Source organism: Ciconia boyciana, chromosome 9, assembly GCF_034638445.1.
Source record: "Ciconia boyciana chromosome 9, ASM3463844v1, whole genome shotgun sequence".
In the NCBI taxonomy this organism is placed as follows: Eukaryota; Metazoa; Chordata; class Aves; order Ciconiiformes; family Ciconiidae; genus Ciconia; species Ciconia boyciana.
This window is the reverse complement of record NC_132942.1, coordinates 3,936,118-3,958,433: the sequence shown is the minus strand read 5'-3', so window position 1 is coordinate 3,958,433 and position 22,316 is coordinate 3,936,118. Positions and strand designations below refer to the sequence as shown.

The following is a 22,316-nucleotide window of genomic DNA, read 5'->3' as shown; positions in this document are numbered from 1 at the left end:
TCTCCTGACCCTGGGCGGGTTTACAGCCTGGGACGGTACCTCCCAAGGGCCTGGCCCTGCTCTGGGAACCATCCAGCTTTGCCCTGTGCAAACAGAGAATAAAAACTTGCCTGTGCCCAGTGGCATGGACAAGCCGGTCTCTATAAAGGGTCTCTCATCATTTTGTCTACACTGTTAAAACAGGCACAAAAAATGTCTCTGCCTTTTGGTGAAAGGCACTGCTGATTTTGAAAGCAGGCAGGGGGATGATGGTGAAAATCCTTATTCTGTGCTGCTTTGTCTTCAGAGGCACATGCCCCTGAACTTTTGCTGCTGATCATGGTAAATCAGAGATGGACACACAAAAAGACATCTGCTGTGGGCTGGAAAGCTGGCAATCCAGCTTTGAAACAGTGGCCTAAAACATAGAGAGGTCTCAGGAGAGCAGAAGTGTGGTGGTCTGGGCATCTTTGGCAGGATGTGTCCTCTGGCCCATGGGGAGATCCAGGGTGGGATGGAAGGAGGAGCACCGCGGGCGCACAGGGAGCTCTTCGAGCAAGCTCATGCGGTGCAAAGCCTTTGGGAATAACAAGATCCAGCAGGTCTTTACACGTGCAACTACCGAATCCACCTTGAGCATCCTAAGCCTGGCTCCTAGCTCTGCTGTAAAACACACAAAGGCATATAAAACGATGTTTTGTCATGTCGGCTCTGCCAGTTGCTCGCTCCGGAAGCCACCTCTCCTTTCTGCCTCACTGAATTCAGCAGACCTCGGGGATAGGTTTGGCAATTAAAGAAGTCACCTAAATACAGCTTTGTATGGTAGGTCCATGAGTAATGAGATGCATATTGAGAAATCAGCGCAGAGCTGGTTGCATCCTTTCAAGTCCCTGGAACCACACAGAAAGTGCAAATTCCCTCAGAAATGCCACCCCTAGTGCAACGCCAGCCTGCGTTTAACCCCGGCTTCATCCACTGGTGGTGGGACGTGCCGGTGCCGAGCGCGGTCATGGCAGAAAGTGGGAGCAGGAGGGGAACCCCCTGGCCCCCGCTCCCCGGGTGACAGCTCAAGGCTAACACATGGCAGCCTCTCCCTGAACGAGCACACTCTCTTCAGTTTAATCCATCCCTGCAATTAGGAGGTAATAACTCTGGTGGGAAAAATGTAACAAAATATTAAGCCATCAGTTTTCATTTGTATGAGGCGCTGTGTATGCTGCCAGAAAGCGCTGTCCGATATATAGCTCCTGCCAAATAGTATGTATTTACCTCATTTCCACTCCCAGGCCAGCATGGTCACCTATAAAGATTAACACTTGGGACCTGTGCACAGAATGGAGATGAGTTTCAGATGGATCATCGGGCACTTAAATAGTTTTAGAGCAACTTTGGAAGTCATTAATCATAATAGATACAGCAATAATAATACAAGATGGAGAAGGTCCCACAGGGCTGGAGAGGAGGCAGTCCTGGCTCTAAGAAAGTTTCCACAGCACTGTTTAACATCAGGAATGAAAAGTGGCTGGGCCAAAGTCCCCTCTCCTGCATCTCACCATGACCCAAAGCCAATCCCTGGGGAAGAGGGAGGAATAACGTACATACCCAGTGACAGGTCCCCAGAATACAGCACAGCTCTGCCCTCAGCCATCTCTTCATGAATGAGCAGAAATTTGCTCTTAAATATATGCTTGCTCCCTGTTAAGGCCAAAGCTAAATGCTTCTCAGCTGAAGGTGGACTTGAGTATCTATATTATATCTATATGGGGTTTTTTTCCGCCAAGGCCTAAGCAGCAGGTTTCGGTAGATGCCCAGGTCTAATAGATGGCACGTTAAGCTCCAGTATGACATTCACTCAGTGCATGAGCTAAGACACGGCTGTGCTGTTAAAGCACAGATGAATAATACTAAGCACAGCAGAGTATTTGGAGTCAGATGTAATGACTACCTTGTGAGAACGTAGGAGGCGTGTTAGCTAGTTTGAAAGTATATCGGCCATTTATTTATCACTTTCCCCAAAAATCTATAATGCATGGAATAAACTGCAGTAGAGATACTTGGATCAATGTCTAGACCTTAAGTAACTTTTCGTTAATGCCCAAATCCCCAAGATGCTGTTCTTTGGCAGTAAGTCCTCAGACAGATCTCTAGAAAGTCGTTAAATGTGTTGCGATTTAACTGGCAAGTAAACAGCTGACCACAAGCTGCAGAAACAAAAATCCTGCTAGTACAAAGATGAGAAATACATCAATATTTCATTGATTGAGATCGACTCCCTTTAATATCTACATTGTATAAAGAAACGTCTCCAAATGTCATTCTTGAAGAATAACAAGCAGTTTTATTGCAGTAAATGTGGCCTTTCCAGTTGTCACAAACAGGGCTATAATTATTTTCAAAGGCCTAAGAGAATTAAACTAAGTATTACCACCCTCTACAAAACTTTGTTTGTTTGTTTTTGTTTGTTGTGGGTGATCCTTGGTTTGCAGCTTGTTAGCAGCATGCATGTCACCAGGGAATAAACACAACCACACACACAAAAAAAACCCTCTTTCCCAACATCTCCTTTCAAAGCATCTTGCATGCTCTGCACGCCACTAATTGCCAATGCACACAATTGCTGCAGCTTTTTTTGTTGCTGCATAAATGTCACCATTAGCAGTTGGGGATGCATAAATATCGTGCTTGTTTATTACTTAAAGATGACAATGATGAAAAATTCAGTGATTTAAAAGGAGTGAAGGGATTTCCTTGCCACAGCAAGCCCTTTCTGTGTTTCCATCTGACCACCAAGGCAGCAACGCACCCCTCATTTTGTCCACAAAGAAATCAGGTCTAGCATTATCGATCCAGTGCGGCTACAGCAGCCTTTCACAAGCATGATCAAAATGCCAATAAACTCTGCTCTTTTATAGCTTCTTCCATGTGCCTAACACCTTTTCCTGCCTTAACCTGCCCACGCCCTGGGGGGAGGTCGGGGTAGTTGGTTGCAGGCACATAAACCTCAGACGACTTGCTGGAGTCACACCAGGAGGCTGGGCAGGGCTGGAAAGAGGATTTCTCCCAGTCCTCATACTTAATTTTCCTTGCTCCAGTGTGCTTTTTGCTTTTCATAATTATCTGCGTAAACTTACAGATATGTTTTCTAAGTGACGGAGCTGCTCTGCCTTTTCCTGCGCTGTAGTTCATCTTCAGTGATGCCGGGCTGTGGATGAGGTTCGGAGGGACAGGGACAGCGCTGGGTCCCGTCCCACTGCTCTTACCATAAATCTGAGAGGGGACCCCACTTCACTCCTGTTCCCCACTTCTTTTAGTAAAGCAGGGAGGGGACTGAAGTGCTGGAAATATTATCCTGAACGGATGATCTTGCAGGTCTGACTCACACAAACCTCCCAGCGGAGTGAATGGGAGGGCTGCTGGACTCGAATATAAAGGGAAAATTTCAGTATTGACTCCCTTCCCCCCATATGGTTAGGTCTGTTTTGGGAAGGACAATATTTTCCAAACAATTTGTCTTTTTTTTTTTTCTGAGCTCTCCTTTCCATTTGGCTCCAAAACAAATGTGTGTGCACAGAAAGAAGCTTATTCCTTTACAGTTTGCCTCTTCTGGGAAGTTTAGAAACGTTGCAATCCACTCATGTTCCAAACATCCCAGTTTCTCCCAAAGAAGCAGTGTGGCCTCTTAGACACTACTCCAAGGATGCACTAACAGGGAAGGCTGCAGATAAAGGAAAGGGCGAGCGTGGAGAGTCATTTCTTCGCTGTATTTGGAAACACAGAGAGACAATCAACGTTTGTGATGATTAAAAGAAGCAGTTGCAAAGGGTTCTTCTGTTTGTGTAGGAACAATTTGCGCCACCATCATGCGGAATACGAGCTTGGCTGTGGAAACAATACTTTTGGAAACTGGGTTGGGTTGGAGATGATTTTACGCTGGTTTGGTTGGCAGCAGGAGGGTCACCCGGCGATGAGGTGCCCTTCCCTCCCGACCCCCAGCAACGCTGTGCACTCCTCAGTGTCTTTTGGGCACAAGCCCCTGCGTGTCCTTGGCACCTGAATCCATCCGATGTCTTCTCTGGGGCAGAAGCTTTATGATGGACATCTTTTCAACTAGAAGCTGAAGCACAGACGCTGAGACTAATTAATCTGTCTTTGGGTCAAGCGCAAAGGAAATAACAAGACTTAGGCACTTACAGAAAGATTTACACTCACAGCTTCTGTTTCCACCTTATTTTAGGCACCACATCTAGAACTTCACTCCTATGTCTTGCCTCAAAGGTACATTTATTTTTCCAGTACCTGGAGCTTGTTGTTAGTGCCTGGCCAGAGGTGTCTGAGTCCGACTGACCTATATGAGTGAAGAGCTCAGACAGGCTTCCAGCCCAGGACACACGTTCAGCCAGGATGGTCTCCTAGGCTAGGAGGGATGGAGTCTGTATATAATCTGCCCTTAGAGCCCAAAGGCCCGTGGGCCAGCCCCAGCCCCACTCCTTGGCTGTGTGGTCTTTGACCAGCTGCTCGCCTCTCCAGAGCTCTTCCAATCCCCTCCTAAAAGGGAGATCGCTCAGAGCTTGTCCCTCCAGAAAGAGACTCCTGCATAGGGGGATATTCCTGCACCTATATCTGATCTTTATGGGGGAAGGATCCTGGCAGAGCTGCGCCAAACACGGGCAGGATGTTCTCAACATTTGCCGTAGTCACCTGCTCATAGTCATCACTCAAATTACTTGAAAACCTTGCAGCAATTCAGCATTCTGGAGGAGTTTCCTCAGCACCCACTCGAAGACCTGGGCAAAGCCTTTCCCCATGCCAGTCCTCAGCCGAGCCCAGTGCTGAGCAAGCTGTGCCCCTGTGCTGGGGACATCAGGGCCATCTGCGAGACTGGTGGGACACGGGGGCGTCTCCCCAGCTCCTCGGGCAGGCAGGCAGGCAGCCTGGGAAGCTCCCCTCCATCCTCAGCATGTAAACATCTGCTGGAGGAAGACTTTTCTCCCAATAACACATCATTAAACATTGATTTAAAGACAATCATCTTCCCTCTCTTTAATTTCACAGCACCTTTAAAACAGCTGTTAGGCTGCAGCGGGACGATCAGCCGAACAGGAAACGCATTGTTAGCTCCTAGCATTAAAACAGTAGAATGCATTAATTTATGAGCTCCTACTCCCTCTCCAAACGTTTTATTATGTTAATATCACCTTGATGTGCTGGTAGGCCCCGGTGCCAAAGACTCTTTCACACAGTATGTGCCATCCCAAATTACAGGCTGGGCGCCTCCTGGAACTGCCTTCGGAAAACTGGAGTAAACCAGCAAACACTAAAGTTAATATTATCTTACAGACTAACAACCAGCTAATGCTCGACATGTGAATCCCATTTACTTCTTCTTTCTCTAACAAATGGCAAGTGTGGGACTGGACTGTTCCTGATTTTATGCTATTTATCTTTCTGATCCATTCCATATTCGTTGTCCTTGGTTTTCGGCTATGGCTACAGCCTGTGCGTGTGTGTGTGTGCGTGTGTGTGTGACCCACTCCACTAAGGAAAGCACAAGGCATGTCCCCGCCGCGGTGTTCACTCGGTCGCCGCATGACTTGCGTGTTTTTCTCTTGGGAGGAGACCTTCCAGGGGGGTAGGTACGAGAAGTGAAGGGTCTGCAACTCCAGAAGCATCCCTGGAAAATTAAACTGGACAAAGGGCCTGGGGATGGGTGTTTGGCCGGCTGGGCAGCACAGCGTGCCTGTGCCGTATCACCCACGTAAGCATCCTCACGGAGCCCTGCGTCCTCCAGCGCCGGCTGCAGCCCGGGCAGCCCTGGTCGCTGTTCGCCGCCTCCCCCGGGGTGCTCGGCGCTGCGCACCCACCTCCACGCTGAAATCCTGACCCAGGAGCGTATCCCAGGGCTTCTCCTCGGGGGGGGAGGGGGGGGGGAAGGAAAAAGTGGCTCTTCCTTGTCCCTGCCCCCTCGGACAAGAAGCCCGGCCGGGAGGAAATGAAGAGGGCAGGGGCCGCGTAACCGGGAGCACGAAACCGCCCCGGGGGCCGGCCCGGGGCCCGGGGCCGCGCACCGAGGGGCGGCGGCGGCGGCGGCAGGGAGGCTCGGCCGGGCGGGAGCCGCCGGACGGGGCGGGGGGCCGGGCCCGGGGATGCCTCGGGCGGCAGGACGGAGGTGAGGGGCGCGGGGCGGCCGGCACCGCCGGTCTCCCGGTGCGGCCGGCCCTGCCCCCGGCCCTCCCCCGTGTGCGGCACCCTGGGACGGGGCTGACGTCAGGAGGAGACGGGGAAATCTCCCAAGAAAACCCTGGAGCGGCGGCCGGGGCGCGCACAGCGCCCGCCGGGCCCGGCACCCCGCCGCCGCCGAGCGCACCGCCCGGTAAGTGCCCGGGGACGGCCCCACGCGTGTCCCCCTGCGCCCGGCCCGCCCCACGCGTGTCGCCGCCCGTCCCGCACGGCCGGCCCCGTGCGCCCCGGCCCGCCCCCCACGCGTGCGCCCGGCGCTCCGGCCCGCCCCACGCGCGCCCGCCGCGTCTCCCCACGCGTGTCCTGCGGGGGCTTCCCCCCCGCGTCCCCCCTCTCGCCTCCTCCGGGCCCGCCCGGCAGCTGCGGGGACGCGGGCGGCGGCCGGAGGTGCGGAGCGGTTCGGGCTGGAAAACAAAGCCGGGCCGGGACGTGCCGCCGGCGGGGGGGAGCGCCCCTCACCGCGGCCTCGCCTCGCCTCCCGGCCCGGAGCTCGGCGGCGGCTCCGCTCCGCGCTCCGCTCTCCGCGCAGTCCTTGACATCTTTATACCGTGTATAAATTCTTTCGGGGCCTCTGCGCTTCGTCAGCTCTGACAAATGCGCTGGGAAATGCAATTCCAGAGGGGTTACCTCATTTTATATATTTTTTTTTATATCTCTATATATATTTAATTTTTTTTTTTTTTTCCCTAACGCGCCGCACCGTTTTCAGCCTCCAGCGCTTCTGCTCGGGGCGCTCCGCGGCGCGGAGCAAAGCGCGGCTCGCAGCCGGGTCCCCGGTGCCCTCGGCGGGGGCCGGAGGCTCGGGCGGCCCCGGCGGGGCGGGGGGTCCCCGGGACGAGCCGGGGGTACAGGTGGTGCGGGGCGGGGGTGCGCGGTGCCCCGCGGTGCTGCGGGGATGAGCGGGGCGAGTCTGGGCCGTCGATGAATTCCCTTTTCAGAAAAATAATATCCTGCAGCCCCTCTGCTTTTCTGTTGTTGTTGTTGTTGTTGTTGTTTATTTTCCCCCCTTTTTTTTCTGGTTTAAAAAATAGGCACCATCTTTAGGAAGGGCATCTCGCAGCACCGCGCCGGGATGGAAATTCTGGATAGAAATTCGGGATGGAAATACTTCCTGCCGCGGGAGGGAAATGCTGGGAGTGGGGGGAAAAAGGCTATTTTTCCGTGTGTTAACCCCGCTTAAAGTGAGTGAGGGCTCCGCACCGACGGTATCTTTGGGAGATTTTTTTTTAGCTCTCACGTTAAAAAATTTGTCACCAGGCGATTTTTCTATTATTTCGTCCCTTTTCCCCAAATTTTACCAACCGCCCTGCAGGCGAACGCAAAGTCCGAGGCACGAATTGAACGTAAACCAATACCGTTGTGCCTGAATCGAGGACCGAGACGCCGTTTGCTTTTTTTAATAACAATTTAAAAATATATCATTTCCACTTAACAAACCCACGTCCACGTTCTCCGGGTTATTCCTTGCGCCAACTCCAGCCGCTGCTCTAAAAACTGACTTCCAAAGAATTCCTGAAAGCTCTTTCACTGACAGAACCTCCCGAAAATCCTTTATTTGCCTGAAATACGGACAAAATCCCTGGAAATCCCGCGCTGGAGCGGCGGCAACATTTCCCTGGGAAAGTTTTAGCCGAGTTAAAGGCGCCTGTGACAGAGGCGGATAATTCCTACCGAAACCCACCGCCGAACAAAAACCTGGCGGGCTCCGCAGCCTGTCCTTGACAGTCGCTTTTATTGTTCCCGCCGGTTTTATTATGAAATCGTGTATTTCCAAGAGTATATATATCCTTCTGAGCGGGTTTAGGGAAGGGAGCGCCTTTCTCCGAGAAAATGCCGGCAGATTGAACGATGCTTTATTTCCCTCCCGTGATGAGTAGCTCAGATACACGGTGCTTTTAAAGAACAAAAGGGGAGGAGAAAACATTCTCGAGTAAAGCCGAATTCCTTCGTTAGACCGCCTCCTAAACGTGCTAATAAAACTAATTCGTTTTATTTGCCCTGAACTTTTATATCTAACCCGGCGTGCTGATTAGCACAGCCCTGGGGAAGGCAGGACGCTCCTATCTCTCCCCGCGATGTGCTCCTTAAGATAGGGCCGTTGCCACAATGAAACTGGAAAGAAAAGTGTCCCGTGCCTTTATCTCGGGGTGTTTGCTCCCCGGGCAGCGGGGACGAGCGGGGGCTGCGGCAAAACCGCGCCGGGAGCAGCGCGGAGCCGCCGGGCAAATCAGCCTTTCGGGGGAGGAAATAGAAAAAAGAAGAGGGAAAGGGGGAAAAAAAAGGAAAGAAGCGAAAAAGTTGGACGGAAAAACTAAAAGGGAAGAAGGGAAAAAAAAAAAGAAATAAACTAATGTAGAAGGGAAGGAGCTGAACGCACGTAAAGGTTAATTGTTTCTCTGATTTTGTATTTTAAAGCAGGAAATGTGCGGCTCTGCAGAGATTCGCCGCTGTTCTGAGAACATTAAAGAGCCCAGCGCCTTATTAGAATATTTCAGCCTTTCAGGAAATGTCCTGTTTAAGGGAAATGTGTTTCCCCCGTCCAAATGCTGGAGCAATTAAGAGGTTCTCGCCCGAAACAAGGTGGGGGAAACCCACATGGAAACATAATATCGGTGGTTCCAAACGCAGCCTCTTTTTTCTGCTGAAGAAGGGTCTTCAGCGAATGCCAACGGAGTGCCCGGGCCTTGATTATCCTGCTTCGGAGGCATCTTTTTTAGTCCGCAAAAGAGACACATTTCGGGATCTAAAGATGCACGGAGTAACATGAGCAGGCTGCCTAGCAAACTCCGGTGCCCCTTCCTCCATCAATTAATAAGAAAAGCATGTTCCCTCTGCTCAGAGAGGGAATTGTGGGACTATATTGTACTTTTCCCCTCTCTTAGAGAGGAAATTGTGGGACTGTATGGTATTTTTCGCCTCTCTTCCCCTCACCTAGGGAAGCAACCCCCGTATTCCCGAGCTGTCCATCCCCCGGCGTTGTCATTGCAGGGCGCTGACATTCTCCCGCTCACATCAGGCTGCGAACGGCCAGAGATAAACCCAAGCCGCTGCAAATTCATATTTTCTTAGAGCAGAGTTCAGTGCCTGTGGTCTGAAGGATGCGGAGAGGGCTGGGAAGCAGCTCTGGGCCAGGGTGGGACTGTGCCACCAAGCATTTGGGGAAAAAAAGAGTCGTCCCGGGTCGGTGGCGGACACCCAGGAGATGGTTTTATTTTCGGGGTGAGGGTAGGGGAAGGAGAGCCGAGGGGAACCCCCCCCCCCGCCCCGTCTGCTTCCAGCTGCAGAAACCCGACTAGGAAAACCGTTTCTCCAGCCGTCAGTCGCTGCATTTCAAGAAAGCCTTGGGGTATCATTTGTATCTGTCAGAAAACATTAAGCCTTCAACTTTTTCATCCCGAGTTTTTGCAAACGCTGCCGCTGGCCGCCGGCGCCCGGAGCAGCCCCGGGGCGGGATGGGGATGGGGATGGCGGGGGTGGGGGGGCAACGGGGACCGGGACGAGCCGCAGCCGCGGGTGCCCCCAGTGCCCCGAGAGGTGTCACCGACCAAACGCCCCGAGAAAATTCCCTTTTCCCCTTTGGATTTCAATGGCGGGGAGAGCCGAGGCGGTGGGGCAGGGTCCGCCGGGCCGAGGGCAGCGGGATGGGGCAGGCAGCTCCCGGGCGGTGCGGGAGGCTGCGGGAGGCGGGGGCGGCCGCTGGGAACCCGCCCGCCGAGCATCCGCCGCGCAGCGCGGCGCGGAGGGGCCCTGCGCGCCCGCGGAAGGCGAAGGCTTGGCGGGCAGGCAGGGGGACGAAGGCTGCGGATCCAAAAGGGGCTGATTTCGTTTTGCTCAGCTTCTTAGGAAAATTGCTCTCCTGGCTGCGCAGAGGAGGACAGGCCGGCCAGCGTAATTTTCCACCTTCCTCTCCTGAGCGATTTAACATGCTCCTGGGCTGGGTTTCTTCCCCCTCTCTATTCCCGCTGCCCGCTCCGCCCGGCCCGGGGGGGGGACCCGGCTCCGGCGTGAGGTCGGGGGGTACCGGGGCTGGTTTCGTGGTCGCCGTTACCCGGGGCTTCCTCCCTTTTCCCCTAGGGCCGGATCCGGGCCGGGGCTACGGTCGCGGCGGGGAGTGCTGAGCATTGCCTTGCGCGGGGGCGTACACGCGGGTCTCCACCTTGCGCGTAAAGCGGTGTTTGGGGCTGTTTTGGGGCAGGACACCCCCGGGATACTGTCCCGACGGACACCACCCCCCCGGTACACTGCAACAGCAAACACCACCCCCCTCCCAGCGCGGTCCGTGCTCCGCGGAGCGCCGCGTTGTCCTGCGCACACGCCTGCGCGCATCCCCGGCCTCTGCTTCTTCCCAACCCGCGTGGGCATCCCGTGGGTCAGAGCCACGCACCAGCAAAGGCCGGGAGCGAGGGCTGGAGGCCGAAAACCACTCCTCCACCCGAGCGGGGGACATTTTCATAGAGAGAAGCTTTAAAAATACCCCTGCGCGCTGTCGCAGCGCTGCCGGCGCTGGGCACAGGGGAGCTGTGCCCTTCCAGCGCTCTCCCTGCCCCGGCGCTGCCCCTTCGCCGCCCGCTGGGCACTTTTAGGATGGTTTTGTTATTAAAAGTTGTTTTCCTGCAGCAGCTACTGGCTGCTGGGCTGCGTGAAGGGGGCACCAGGTGGAGGTTGGCTGGCTTGGCTTGGCTTGGCTTGGCTTGGCTTGGGCTTGGTTTGGTTAGGATTGTTTTGTTTGGGTTTGGCTTGCCTTGTTTTGGTTGCATTGGTTGTGTTTGGCTTGGTTTGATTTGGTTTGGTTTGGTTTGGTTTGGTTTGGTTTGGTTTGGTTTGGTTTGGTTTGGTTTGGTTTGGTTTGGTTTGTCTTGGTTGAGTTGGGTTAGGTTGGCTGAGCTTGGGTTTGGTTGGGCTGCGTTGGGTTGGACTGGGTTGGGTTGGGCTGGGCTGGGTTGGGTTGGGTTGGGGAGCCTCTCCCTCCTCTCTTGCCTCACTGCAGCTCTATTTTTCAGAGGGCTTCCCTCTCCTCTCGGGCAGAGGTGCGTTTGGGAGGAGGTGCTTTCATTTTTGTAACAATTCCCAATAATTTATAGACTGAAGCTGAGTCTATACATCGCTAATAAATCTGAAGAGGAAAAGCTGGCAGAGGCTGAACTTCGCCGCCTGATATACGGCCCAGGTGGTTTTGCGTTGGCTACGACTGCCGCAGCCCCTCGGGGATGGAGCCCCTCTCCGAAAGCAGAGACCCCCTCGCCGGCACCCGGGGGGCGACACAGCCCGGTCCCCCGCGCCCTCGGCGGGGTCCGTCCGCCCCTCGGGGTCAGTGGGTCTCGTCCAGACGCGTCTCGTCCTCTTCTTCACGGGGTTGTCACCGGCGTGGCCAGCGCTGATGTATTTATAAGCGCCGTCCCTCGTTCTTGGGTTATTTATAGCAGGAGGAAGCGGAGCTGTTTATTTGCGGGCTTCCAGCGTTTTACGGATCCCTGATGCAGCTCCCAGCCGGGGGGAGCCTCGGGGTGCGGTGGTTGCGCGGGCGCGGAGCGGCGGTGCTCCCCGGCCAGCCCCACGCCGCGCCGCGCGGAGGTTTCCCACGCGAAGCCCTCCCGCCGCCCGCGCACACCGGCCGCATCCCGGCCGGGGCTCCGTGAGCCCCGCTCGGCCCCGGCCCGACGCCTCCCTCCGCCTCTCCCCGGCCCTTCCCACGCCCACGAGGGTCGCGGCTCCCCAGGGCCGTCCTGCCTGTGCCGGGCAGCTGTCCGGGACCCCGCGGCCGGGCTGCGCTCGTCTGCTGCGGGCTCTCCCCCCTCCCCGCAGCTCCCTCCGGCCCCCGGAGAGCCCGGGGCCGTGGCGGGGGCGAAGGAGAGCCCGAGCCCGGGGCCACCGGCCTGCCTGGCCCGTGGGGCCGCCGTCCCGCCTCCACGTCGCGGGAAGAGCCGCCGGCTCCGAGCCGGGCGTCAAGGCTTGCCTTCGGTCCTGGCCTGGCTGAAAGGCGAGGCGTGACGTCAGGGAAGCAAGGCATGACGTCACACGAGTGGACCCGTGACGTAGCGTCTGCTGGAGGGGGTTGCCGGAGGAGAGGTGTCCCCAGCATCCCGAAACGGAGCGGGCCCGGCGGGAAGGAAAGAGGAGAAAGAGCAAATCTGGGGGGCGACCGCCTTGCGGGTGCGCTCTGTTGTCGCGACACGTGTTGCCGCGACCGGCAACGGGAAGAACCGGGCGGATTTGGCTCTGTGCGGTAGGAACGCGCCCGCTCCCCAAAGCGCGGGGCGATAGGATGCCCTTAAATCCACGCAAGACGTATAGGAGCCGTACACAAGACATACATACACGGCCCGAGACTGCCCGAGACGGCCCGAGACTGCCGGCCCGTGCGCAGGTGTGCGGTAGCTGCCTGACCCGCGCCACGGCCCGGGCGCGGACACGCGTGGGGGAGGTCAGGGGGGAGCCGGGCGCTGCTCCGCCTCCCGAGGGCCGGTAGCGGCGGGGCCGGCCCGTTACTCTCTATCTAACGCTGGTATCGGGGGCTGTCTGCCCCGGGGACCCCCCAGAAGGAGCCGGGGGGGGCCCTCGCCCTGGGGGGCAGCCGGACCCGGCGTTATCGCCGCCGCCGCCTCGGCGAAATCACGCCGGTGCCCGGGGCTGAGCTTTTCCCCGCGCCCGGCCGGGAGGAATTGAGCCTAGAACGAATTTTAAAAAAATAGATTTTATAGAGCAGAACAAAAACTGTAAATTAGGCCCATTAAAAAAAAACATACCAGAAAAAAAAAAAAAAAGGGAAGAAAAATCCCGCCTCCGGTTTGGAGGCTGCTGTGAGCAGAAGGTTTGAAGCAGCCGGAGCGGAGCGGCCGGGCTGTCGGCAGCCGCCCGCCAGCCCGGCCCGCCTGGCTCCGTCCCGCTCCCGCTGGGAACGGGGGACCCCCGGAGACCTGCCCCGGGGCTGCCGCCGCTCCCGGCCCACGGGAAGGAAGGAAACAAAAAAGGGACTGCGAAGGGTCTCAGGCATGGTGGATGTTTGCAGTCCGGTCACCTTCCTCCTCCTCGGGAGAAAGGCCATCCCCGCCTCTCCCTTCTCCACGGGGACGAGGTCCCCATCCTTCCCGTGCCGTTGGCTCCTGCATCAGCTGAGCCCCTCGAAGCCCAGAGGCCCTGGCCCTGGTAAATATTTGCATTTTAAACGACGTCCATCTTCACCAACCCCGAGATTGCCGGGTTCACCTCGGGTGCCTGAAATTCCCCGTCCTTCGCAGACTCCTGACCGAAGTTCAGCCGGGAGCGGCGGACAGACAGACAGACGGAGATCAACATGCCACTCCAAAAAGGGAAGGAAAAAAAAAAAAGAGAGAGCTAGGGAGACCTGACCCTGACAGCGCCCACCTGTACATCCCCTAAACTGCAAAGGGCGCCGGAGACCAGAGGTGCAGGGGTCGGGGCTGGGAGCCTCGGGCTGTCCCCGCCGGGTCCCATGGGGGGGGCCCGGGCCTTGCGGGGCGCTGCCGGCGGGTGCGGGGCGGGCCCGGCTGCATCACCCCGGCGGTGTAGGAAAAAGCCTGCGCGGCTGGAACATTGCTTCCCTCCACTTTTCCATAAACCAGTTCAAAAGTTCTCTCCCACATCTTTACTTGATTTGAAAGCAAAATAGAGTGTCAGGATGGATCAGTTAAAAGTGAGCCGAGAAAATAAAGAGGAGAGAAGGTCCTTTCCCCAGGCATGGTTACAGCCAGCCTCCTTCTCCCCCTTCCCCTCGCCCCCTTCCCCGGTGCAGCGAGCACCCCGCCGCCTGCCCCGCCGCTACCCCCGGTTCCCACCTGCCCCCCGAGGCTGAGGGCTTCCCGTGGGTTCTTCCACCTCCCCAAACACCGAGGTGTTATCCGGGAGGGCTCAAGGCCGTGTCCCGGCCTGCACGGGCAGCCCCGGGGACCGGCCCCGCTCCACCCGCCCCGGGCACTGCACCGGCACTGGGCGCACTGGTGCCCGCTTGCGGGAAGGGGCGGGGGGGGGGGGGTGTCTCCCGCCCCCTCCCCGCCGGCTGCCCCGGGGCTGGCAGAGCCGCAGACCCCCCTCTGGAGGGTCACCGCGAGTTCGGCTGCGGGAGGAAAATTATTTGTTATTAATCATGTGCTGAAAGATGATGTGATGGGAGCGTTGGCGCTGCCGCTGTTCCCCAGGCTGCGGTCCCCCGGCCGGCGGGCAGGGTCCGAGCCCCTTTCTTATAAAACCCGCCAGCCAGAAAAAAAAATGTCAAAAAAGGCTCAAAACAGTTCAGGAGGCCGTCGTCCCCGGCAGAAACCCCCTCCAGCTCGGAGGAACGTGTTCCCCGCGGGACTGAAACTCGCGGTGGGGTCGCTTCGCGCCGGGACGGGCCGCGCAGCCCCGCACAGGGATGCTGAGGGGTGCGCAGGGTTGCGCGTCCAGTGCGGGGCGTGGGGACGGAGGTTCCGCGGGCCGGGAGGCCCAGCCGCGGAGAGCCGCGGAGATGCCGTGCTGCGCGGGGGCGCAACCTGCGCGCTGCCGGCTGGCAGGACGCTGCGGAGGAGGGCGGGCCGGCGGGGTGCTGGGGGCGCGCAGGGGGTGCCGAGCCGCCCCCCGCGCGGCTGGGAGCGATTTTCCACCTTTCCATTCGTTTCTGAAATATTTTTAATACCTCACCCAGTTTGGGGGAGGCTGCGGGGGAGGGGAAGGAGGGGGGGGGCACCCTCGGAGGAGAGGCAGCCGGGCGGAGGGGGCCGGGCAGGGGCCCCGCCGGGGGACCGCGGGCCTGGCCGCGGCCGCGCAAGGCGCGCACATCGGCGGGGAGCGCGGAGGCAGGTCCGCCCGCGCGGCCGGGCTGGGCGAGCGCTAGATGGAGTGATGCATTAGCGAGACGGGGAGGTTTTAACCTTCAGGGGGAGGAGCCCCGTTTAACTACAGGCATTTGTTCTAGGGCAGGTCACTTTAATCTCTTTAGCTTTAAACTGTCCAACTCGCAACTCGCGTTTCTCTATAAGGGATCTTTACCACTTCCCTGCCTATGCGGCCGGACTGCCGTGCCTCTCCCCGAGCAGAGACAACCGGCTTCGAGGCACTGCCCAGATCTCTTCATCCGACACCCTTAAAATAATACTGTTAGTAATAAGTGGATTTGCTTTTGTTTTTGTTGGTTTTTTTTTTTTCCTTTAAAAAAAAAAAAAGCTCCTTGTTCCTTTCTGTGTGGAATAAACACCTGCAAACTCCCCCAGGCAGCCCGGCGCCCCTGCCATGGATTCCTTTAAAGGTGGAATGAATTTGGAGAGACTGCCCGAGAGCTTGAGACCCCAACCCTCCCATGACATGGCTTCCAGCTTCCATTTGCAAAGATCCTCGGAACCCAGAGACCCGATCGAGAACTCAGCCAGTGAATCCTCCGACACGGAGGTGCCAGGTAACCCCCCCCCCCGCACCCCGCGGCCCCGGCCCGCTCCCCCCCGCGCCGCCGCCCCCTCCCCACCGCGCCTTCCCTTCGCGGGGCGGTCGGCGGTGCTTTGCCCGCACCCCCCGCACAACCAGAGGCGATGGCGGGGGCACGGGGTGGGGGGGGGGGTGGGCAAGAGCTGCCGGTGACCCCATCCCGGCTGCTCCATCCCCAGCGAGCCCCGGGAATCGGAGCGGGGGACAGGGGACAGCCCGCCGGGAGGACAGACCCGGTCCCCTGCCCCGTCCCGGGAGCTGCTCTTTTTTATAAAAAACACAGTTATTAATTGACGGGGTCGAAGGGAAGGGGGGGCTCTTCGGGGAGTGCGGTTTTGCCGGATGTTTCTGAAATAATGTCAGCTTTTGCCCGGGTTTATTTTCCAGCTGGGGTGGTGCAGACACGGAAAAAGCTCTCTCTGTCAAAGGAGGGGGGGGGGGGGAGGAAAAAAAAATTAAGAAAAGAAAGAAAAGTCTCGCAGAGCAGGAGAGGCGGCGTGGGGCCGAGCGCGGGCAGCGCGGGGATGTGCGCGGCCGCGGAGAGGTTTCGCGCGGAGGCTGCGCGCTTTCCCCGCTGGAAAGGGTCCCCGCGCCCTGACCACCATGTGCAAGGGCTGCAGGGAAAGCTGTGGTTTCCCAGTTTGTATTTAATTAAAGTAGCAACATTTCTCGAATGACAAGGGAAGCTGGGAGAAGGAAACAAAAGCTGCAGGAAGGAGCGTGATACCCATTCTCCACCGAGACCCTTCCAGGGGGAGTTTATCTCTTATTTATTTGTAATTTTTTAATAGCTGGTGGTGCTCTTCGGAGTTTTAGCAAGTCCTATAGCCTAGAGAGTGGCTGCGGCATGAGTCGGTCCCGAAGTGGCAGCCGGTGATAAACAGGGTTTGGGTTGTGCCTCCCAACCTGATTTGCAAACAAAGTTAGGGACCGGCGTCTGGTAAGGGACTCCGAGATTAGAGGGGATTATTTGAGATTAGAGAGGGAGATTTGCTCCATTTTGCCCTACCCCTGTGTGTGACCCCTCGGTGCTGGAGGAGGGCTGAGGACCTGCCTGCTTTTCTTCTCCGAGAAGCTGCAAAATACCTTTCACTTTTTTTTTTTTTTTTTAATGGGGGGAAAAAAGAAAGGGACAAAAGCCGATTCAAGCTGATGTGCCTTATGATTTGAACTTGTACCGCAGCCCGGCGCGGAGGCCGGGTTTTTAACGAGATCCTGGCGGGGTTAACCCGGAGAGGGGCGCGGGGCCGCCGGGACGGCTCCCACCGCGGCCGCAGCCGCCTTCCCACCGCCCCCCGGTTCCCTCTCGGCCCGGTTTCTCCGGGCTCTTCCCAGCCGAAAGCCAGAGGATTTGTCTTTGCGGGGGTTATTTTGGTTTCTCTTTCCCGCCGCCGCCGGGCCCTGCGGTTTGGCCGGTCCAGCGGCCGCAGAGGCCGGGGGGGCCGGGGCCGGTGGAGTCCGCGCTGCAGAGGCCTTGTTTGCTCTGCAAACCGCCGACGGCCCGGAGGGGCCAGCCGGGCTGCCGTCGGGCCCTTTTGGGGTTCCCATTGAGCCGATGGAGCCCGCTCGCCCCCCCCCCCCCCCTTTTGCTGCGGAGGGTGCCCAGGCGAGGAGCGATTCAGGGGTGACTTTGCAAGGACGAGTCCTCCCGGGCTTTGGATGCAGCCCGCGATTATTTTTAGACTCCCGCTTAGCTCGCAGAGGTCGGGGCTGTAGAAATGCCCCCGGCCCCGCCGCCGCCGGGCTAAAACCCTCTAAAAGGGGGGGAAAAAAAGGCACTCCAAAGGGGAAAACTCCCCACGGAGTTTCCTTTAGGCAGCAGCAGGACAGAGGCCGGGGGGATGGCCGCGGCCCTGCAGCCTCCCGCGCCCGCCGCCCGGCCGCACGCTTCCCCGCTCCCGCCGGGGCCCAGGCCGGGAGCACGTTTCCTTCAGGCCTTGAGTCCCGTTCCGAGCGCTTCAACCGGGCCAAATCCGGGCGAAACCCGGGCTGGGAGAGCCAGGACGGCCCTAGGGAAAGGGAGCGGGGGTTTGTCCTCCCGTTGCGGCGGGGCCGGGGCTGGATTCCTGCTTCCCGTCCGCGCAAATCCCGATCGCGAAAACTCTCCTGTTTTTTTTTTTCCTTTGCTTCTTTCGATATGATTTTTTGCAGAGGGCTTCGCTCAGCCTCGGGTTAAAACAAACACTAAAATCCTAAAAGCGGCCAAAAAAAAAAAAAAAGAAAGAAAACAAGAAAAAAAGAACTAAGTGGGGGAGTGTCGAGGCAGAGAGAGAGAGGGTGCCTTTTGCAATGAATCGCTGCTGGGTTTTACACCCCTACCCTTCCAAAGTTTCCTGTCGCGGCCGAGCACAACAAAGACAATGGAGCAAAGATCGCGCCTGAGGTGGAAGGGAGCGAGAAGGTGCCGTGGGGAGGCAGAGCGGCCGATGCTGCGGGGACCCCGCTCCCCCCGGGTTGCTCTCACCCCTCGGGCCCGCTTCGAGCCGGGCCGCCCTGGGGGTCCCGCTGCCTCCCCGGGTGCCCTGGGCCCGGGCAGGGCTTCCCCCGCCGCTCCGGGAAAGGCTGGGTTTGGCTACGGGGTGCTCGGTGGGTGCAGGGCCCGGCAGGACCCGCGTGGGTACCCCCACGCGTCCCTCCGGCGGGGCGGGCAGGGCTGAATCCGGGGGCGGCGGGGCTGTCTTTATGTGCCTGTATTTCTGTTTGCAAAAAAAGAAAACCCAACCAAACCAAAAAACAACCAAAACCAAAAAAAACCAAACCCAAACAACCCTCCCCTCCCAAACCCCGACACCCCACCGCAGAAAAGGAGCGCAGCGGCGAGCAGAAAAACGAGGACGGGGCCGCCGACGACCCGGCGAAGAAGAAGAAGCAGCGGCGGCAGCGGACCCACTTCACCAGCCAGCAGCTGCAGGAGCTGGAGGCCACTTTCCAGCGGAACCGCTACCCCGACATGAGCATGCGGGAGGAGATTGCCGTGTGGACCAACCTCACCGAGCCCCGAGTCCGGGTAAGAGGGGCGCCCGGCCCCGCCGGGATGCAGGGCTCTGCTCCGGGCCCCGCTGGGGGGGGGGTGGCTCGGGGAAACTGCCCCCTTTGGGGAGCCGCTGCGGCGGGTTGCGAGCAGCTCCCGGGTGCTGTGGGCTTGACTGTAATTACTAAAATTGGGATCCAGGCCGGAGAGGAGAAATTTCTCCACGGCCGCGGAGAGATGCCGCCCGGAGCGGGCTGCGACCGCTGCCCCCGCGCTTGGGGACGGGCCCGAAAAGCGGGGGGCGAGCAGCGCAGGGGGCAGCGGGGAGGCCGGGGCTTGGGAAGGGCCCCGTTGTGGGGGGAAGACCCCTCCCGGGTCGGCCTAAACCCGGCGCGGAGCGAGAGCAGCCCCGCGGCCGAGCAACTGGGCGGCTCAGCGGCCCTTCCCCTCGCTCGGGTTATTCCCGATAATCCCAGCAATCGCCATCATGTCCCGACAAACCGCCGCTTGATGCAATCGCGGCGGCGGGATCGCGGCTCAGCCTCCGGGCCGGCGGCGATCCCCCCGGTGCGGGCTGTCGGTGCCAGCCCCTCCCGGCCGCGCATCTCCCGCGGGCGCGGACGAGCGGAGCGGCTGTTTGCAGAGTGGGCAAAGCGAAGGACAAGGGCTGGGGAGCGATTGCACTCCAAAGTCAATAAGCGCTGCAGACACTTGTATGGCGAAGGTGCCCGGTCTTTACGCGCCTCGGAGCCGATGCCACCGTATATATATACGTACACATACATATATAGCTCGGCAGTCCCTTAGAGAGGTCGAGTGAAATATCCTGGCAATGAACGACCGGCCCGAAGCGGGCCGTAGCCCTCCGCCGTGCCTGGGTTGCCATGGTTCCTCCACCTCCCTTTTTGCGTTTCCCCCCGGGACATTTCCCCGCGCGGTTTCGGCCGTGGCCGCGCACCCCAGCCGAGCCCGCCGCCCCCCGGGACCGTGGGCTGAGCCCGCTGAGGGGACGGGACAAACCCGGGAGAAAACGGGAAGGGCGGTGGGCAGCCCCGCCGTCCCGAAGAGCCACTTTTTTTTTTTTTTTTTGGCAATTAAACGGCGAGTGACCAAATCGGATTACAGAGCTTCTGCTTTAAACCTTTCCAGAGTAAACACCCATCCGCATCGGGGGAAATGCATCTGAAAGCGTTGTCTTAATTGAGTTTAAAACAAAACAAAGCCGGAGCGGAGACTAAACTGCATTAATATTCCTGGAATATTTCAGGAAGCAAATAAAACTAATGTATGAGTTGCCGTTAACATCATTTCGTTCTCCCTCTGCGTGGAGATCTTTTGGGTTGATGTTCTGAAATTGCAGATTGCAAATCTAACCTTAATTTGCTATGAGGGCCTTCCTTTAAAATGTCTAGGAGCCATAATTAAAACTATTACCCTCATTTTCAGGAAATTCCTGTCTGGAAGCACCTTCCGAGGAGTATATTACAGGTTTTGAACATGTTGCCTTTCGTTTCCTATTTATACGCGATTCTTTTTGTTATTGTGATTTTTTTTTTAATAGACTCTGCCATCCATTCCCCCCCGTCAAAGTTTCCATTCTTGAGACGGGTGTTTAAGAACAATTGCGCCGTTTCTGCGCCGGGAGGGGAGGCCCGAAGGGTTCCCCCCCCCCCGCCCCGGCTCCGGCGGGTCTGCGGAGGGAGCGCAACCTCCGCGGGGCCGGGCGCACGGAGCCGCGCAGCTCCGGCCGGGGCCCCGGTGTCCGCAGGGAGCCCGGAGGCGACGACTGGGTGGGGGAAAGCCGGGGAGGGGGGGATGGATGCAGCAGGAGAGGCTCGCAGGCCGGGCGCAGCCGGCAGGCAGGACCATGCTGGTTTTTCACCTGGAAAAAGAATTTTGGGGCTGCGCGGCTCCCATCACGGGGGGGGTCAAACGCTTTCCGAGGCCTAAAAAAGAAAAAGAAGAGAGGGCCTGGCTCAGGTTTTTGCATCAAACACCAGGAGCGGCTTCTCTGTTCGCTGGTCAGGGCTGTAAATTCTCATTAGATATAAAGGCAGAGGCTGCATCCATCCAAGGGCGATGCGGGGACGGATTTTTTTTTTTTTAACCTAAACATACTAATCCAATCCCCTTTTTTATGATCTGTAACAGGGGACTTTTATTACACAGCATTAGCGTTCGGAAAGGCGGCAGAGCCGGGGCGCGCCGGTCCTAATCAGAGCGGGCCCTGCCTTCGCCCCATGCCTTGCTCCGGGGAGAGGGGCGGCGGGGGGACCGTGGCGGGGGGACCGTGGCGGGGGGACCGGGGGGACGCGGCCGGGGCCGTGGCGCGGAGAGCCGCGCAGGCACCCTCGGCGGAGCGGCGGCCGCGCGCATCCCGGCTGAATAGCGCGGGATGCGCGCAGGGGCCGATGTGCGCGCAGGCGGCAGCCCGCGGAGCGGGACCCCCGTCCGGCGAGGGCCGGGGGCCGCGGGGAGAGGCGGTGCGGGGTGCGGCGCCGGGCTGCAGGCTGCCCGCGCTGCCCTGCGCGCTTCTGCGCTCCCCTGCGCGCATCTGCGGGCCGGCGGCGGGGGAGGGGGCGGCGGTGGCCCCGCACTCACCGTGCCGTGTCGGTGTGTCCCCCCCCCGCAGGTCTGGTTCAAGAACCGCCGAGCCAAGTGGAGAAAGCGGGAGCGGAACCAGCAGATGGACCTGTGCAAGAACGGCTACGTGCCGCAGTTCAGCGGGCTGATGCAGCCCTACGACGACATGTACGCCGGCTACCCCTACAACAACTGGGCCACCAAAAGCCTCACCCCGGCGCCGCTTTCCACCAAGAGCTTCACCTTTTTCAACTCCATGAGCCCCCTCTCCTCGCAGTCCATGTTCTCGGCGCCCAGCAGCATCTCCTCCATGAACATGCCCTCCAGTATGGGCCACTCGGCCGTGCCGGGCATGGGCAACTCCGGCCTCAACAACATCAACAACATCAGCGGCTCCTCGCTGAACTCGGCCATGTCCTCGCCGGCCTGTCCCTACGGGCCACCGGGCTCGCCCTACAGCGTCTACCGGGACACTTGCAACTCCAGCTTAGCCAGCCTCAGACTGAAATCAAAGCAGCACTCCAGTTTCGGCTACAGCAGTTTGCAAAGCCCCGGCTCTAGTCTAAACGCCTGTCAGTACAACAGTTGACGGACTTGACACAAACCACCTCCGACAAACACCGCCGAGAAAGCCAAGCAGAAGCAAAGCGACGTTTAACGGAAAAGGAAAAAAAAATAAATACATAAAAATAAAACCCGGTGATGATGAAAAGCAAAACCCGAGCAAGCGAGAGAGGAAAAAAAAAAAAAGAAACAAACAACAAAACAAAACACCGCCAAAAAAACCCCAAAAGCTCCGCGGACTTCGACTGCCTAGGAAAAAAAAAATATTAAGGCGAACCAACGACGCAACCAACAAAACAGCGCTTTAAAAAAAAAAAAAAAGAAAAAAATTAAAAATAAACCATCAAAAACCGTAAACGGACCAGAAAACTTTTGCAAGAGACACCGAAATCTGGTACATGGATGAGTTGCAATTTTTTTTCTCTGGATTATGCGGGTTGTATGTGTTTACTTGAACTTGCACAGGAGTTGGGAAGGCGGCCGCTTCCCCCGGGGAGGGCGGCGAGGGAGGGAGAAGCCTCGGTGGTAAGAAGAGCTGGTGGGACGGTTCTTGGCCGCTTGTCGCACGGGA

General features: G+C 58.1%; 2 protein-coding genes across 5 annotated transcripts; one reads left to right on the top strand and one right to left on the bottom strand.

Annotated features, from left to right (window-relative positions):
• Positions 1–2,291: 2,291 nt before the first annotated feature.
• LOC140656838 (uncharacterized) lies at positions 2,292–13,509 on the bottom strand. Its single transcript, XM_072873020.1, has 4 exons — positions 13,400–13,509; positions 5,841–6,755; positions 5,175–5,273; positions 2,292–4,093 (listed from the first exon to the last, which is right to left on the bottom strand). Exons 1-4 carry the CDS (start codon positions 13,507–13,509, stop codon positions 4,087–4,089), a joined length of 1,131 nt encoding a protein of 376 aa, XP_072729121.1. The 3' UTR covers positions 2,292–4,086.
• Positions 5,932–21,935, top strand: PITX1 (paired like homeodomain 1). 4 transcript variants are annotated; one of them, XM_072872661.1, is made up of 4 exons: positions 5,932–6,349; positions 15,420–15,601; positions 18,429–18,634; positions 20,045–20,811. In XM_072872661.1, the coding sequence occupies exons 2-4, from the start codon at positions 15,439–15,441 to the stop codon at positions 20,546–20,548; spliced, it is 873 nt and encodes a 290-aa protein (XP_072728762.1). In that variant the 5' UTR covers positions 5,932–6,349; positions 15,420–15,438; the 3' UTR covers positions 20,549–20,811. The 4 variants fall into 4 exon arrangements, with proteins under 4 accessions (XP_072728762.1, XP_072728760.1, XP_072728759.1 ...); XM_072872659.1 differs by lacking the exon at positions 20,045–20,811 and adding an exon at positions 21,231–21,935 and having other exon boundaries at positions 5,942–6,349; positions 15,424–15,601; XM_072872658.1 differs by lacking the exon at positions 20,045–20,811 and adding an exon at positions 21,231–21,935 and having other exon boundaries at positions 5,943–6,349.
• Positions 21,936–22,316: the final 381 nt, after the last annotated feature.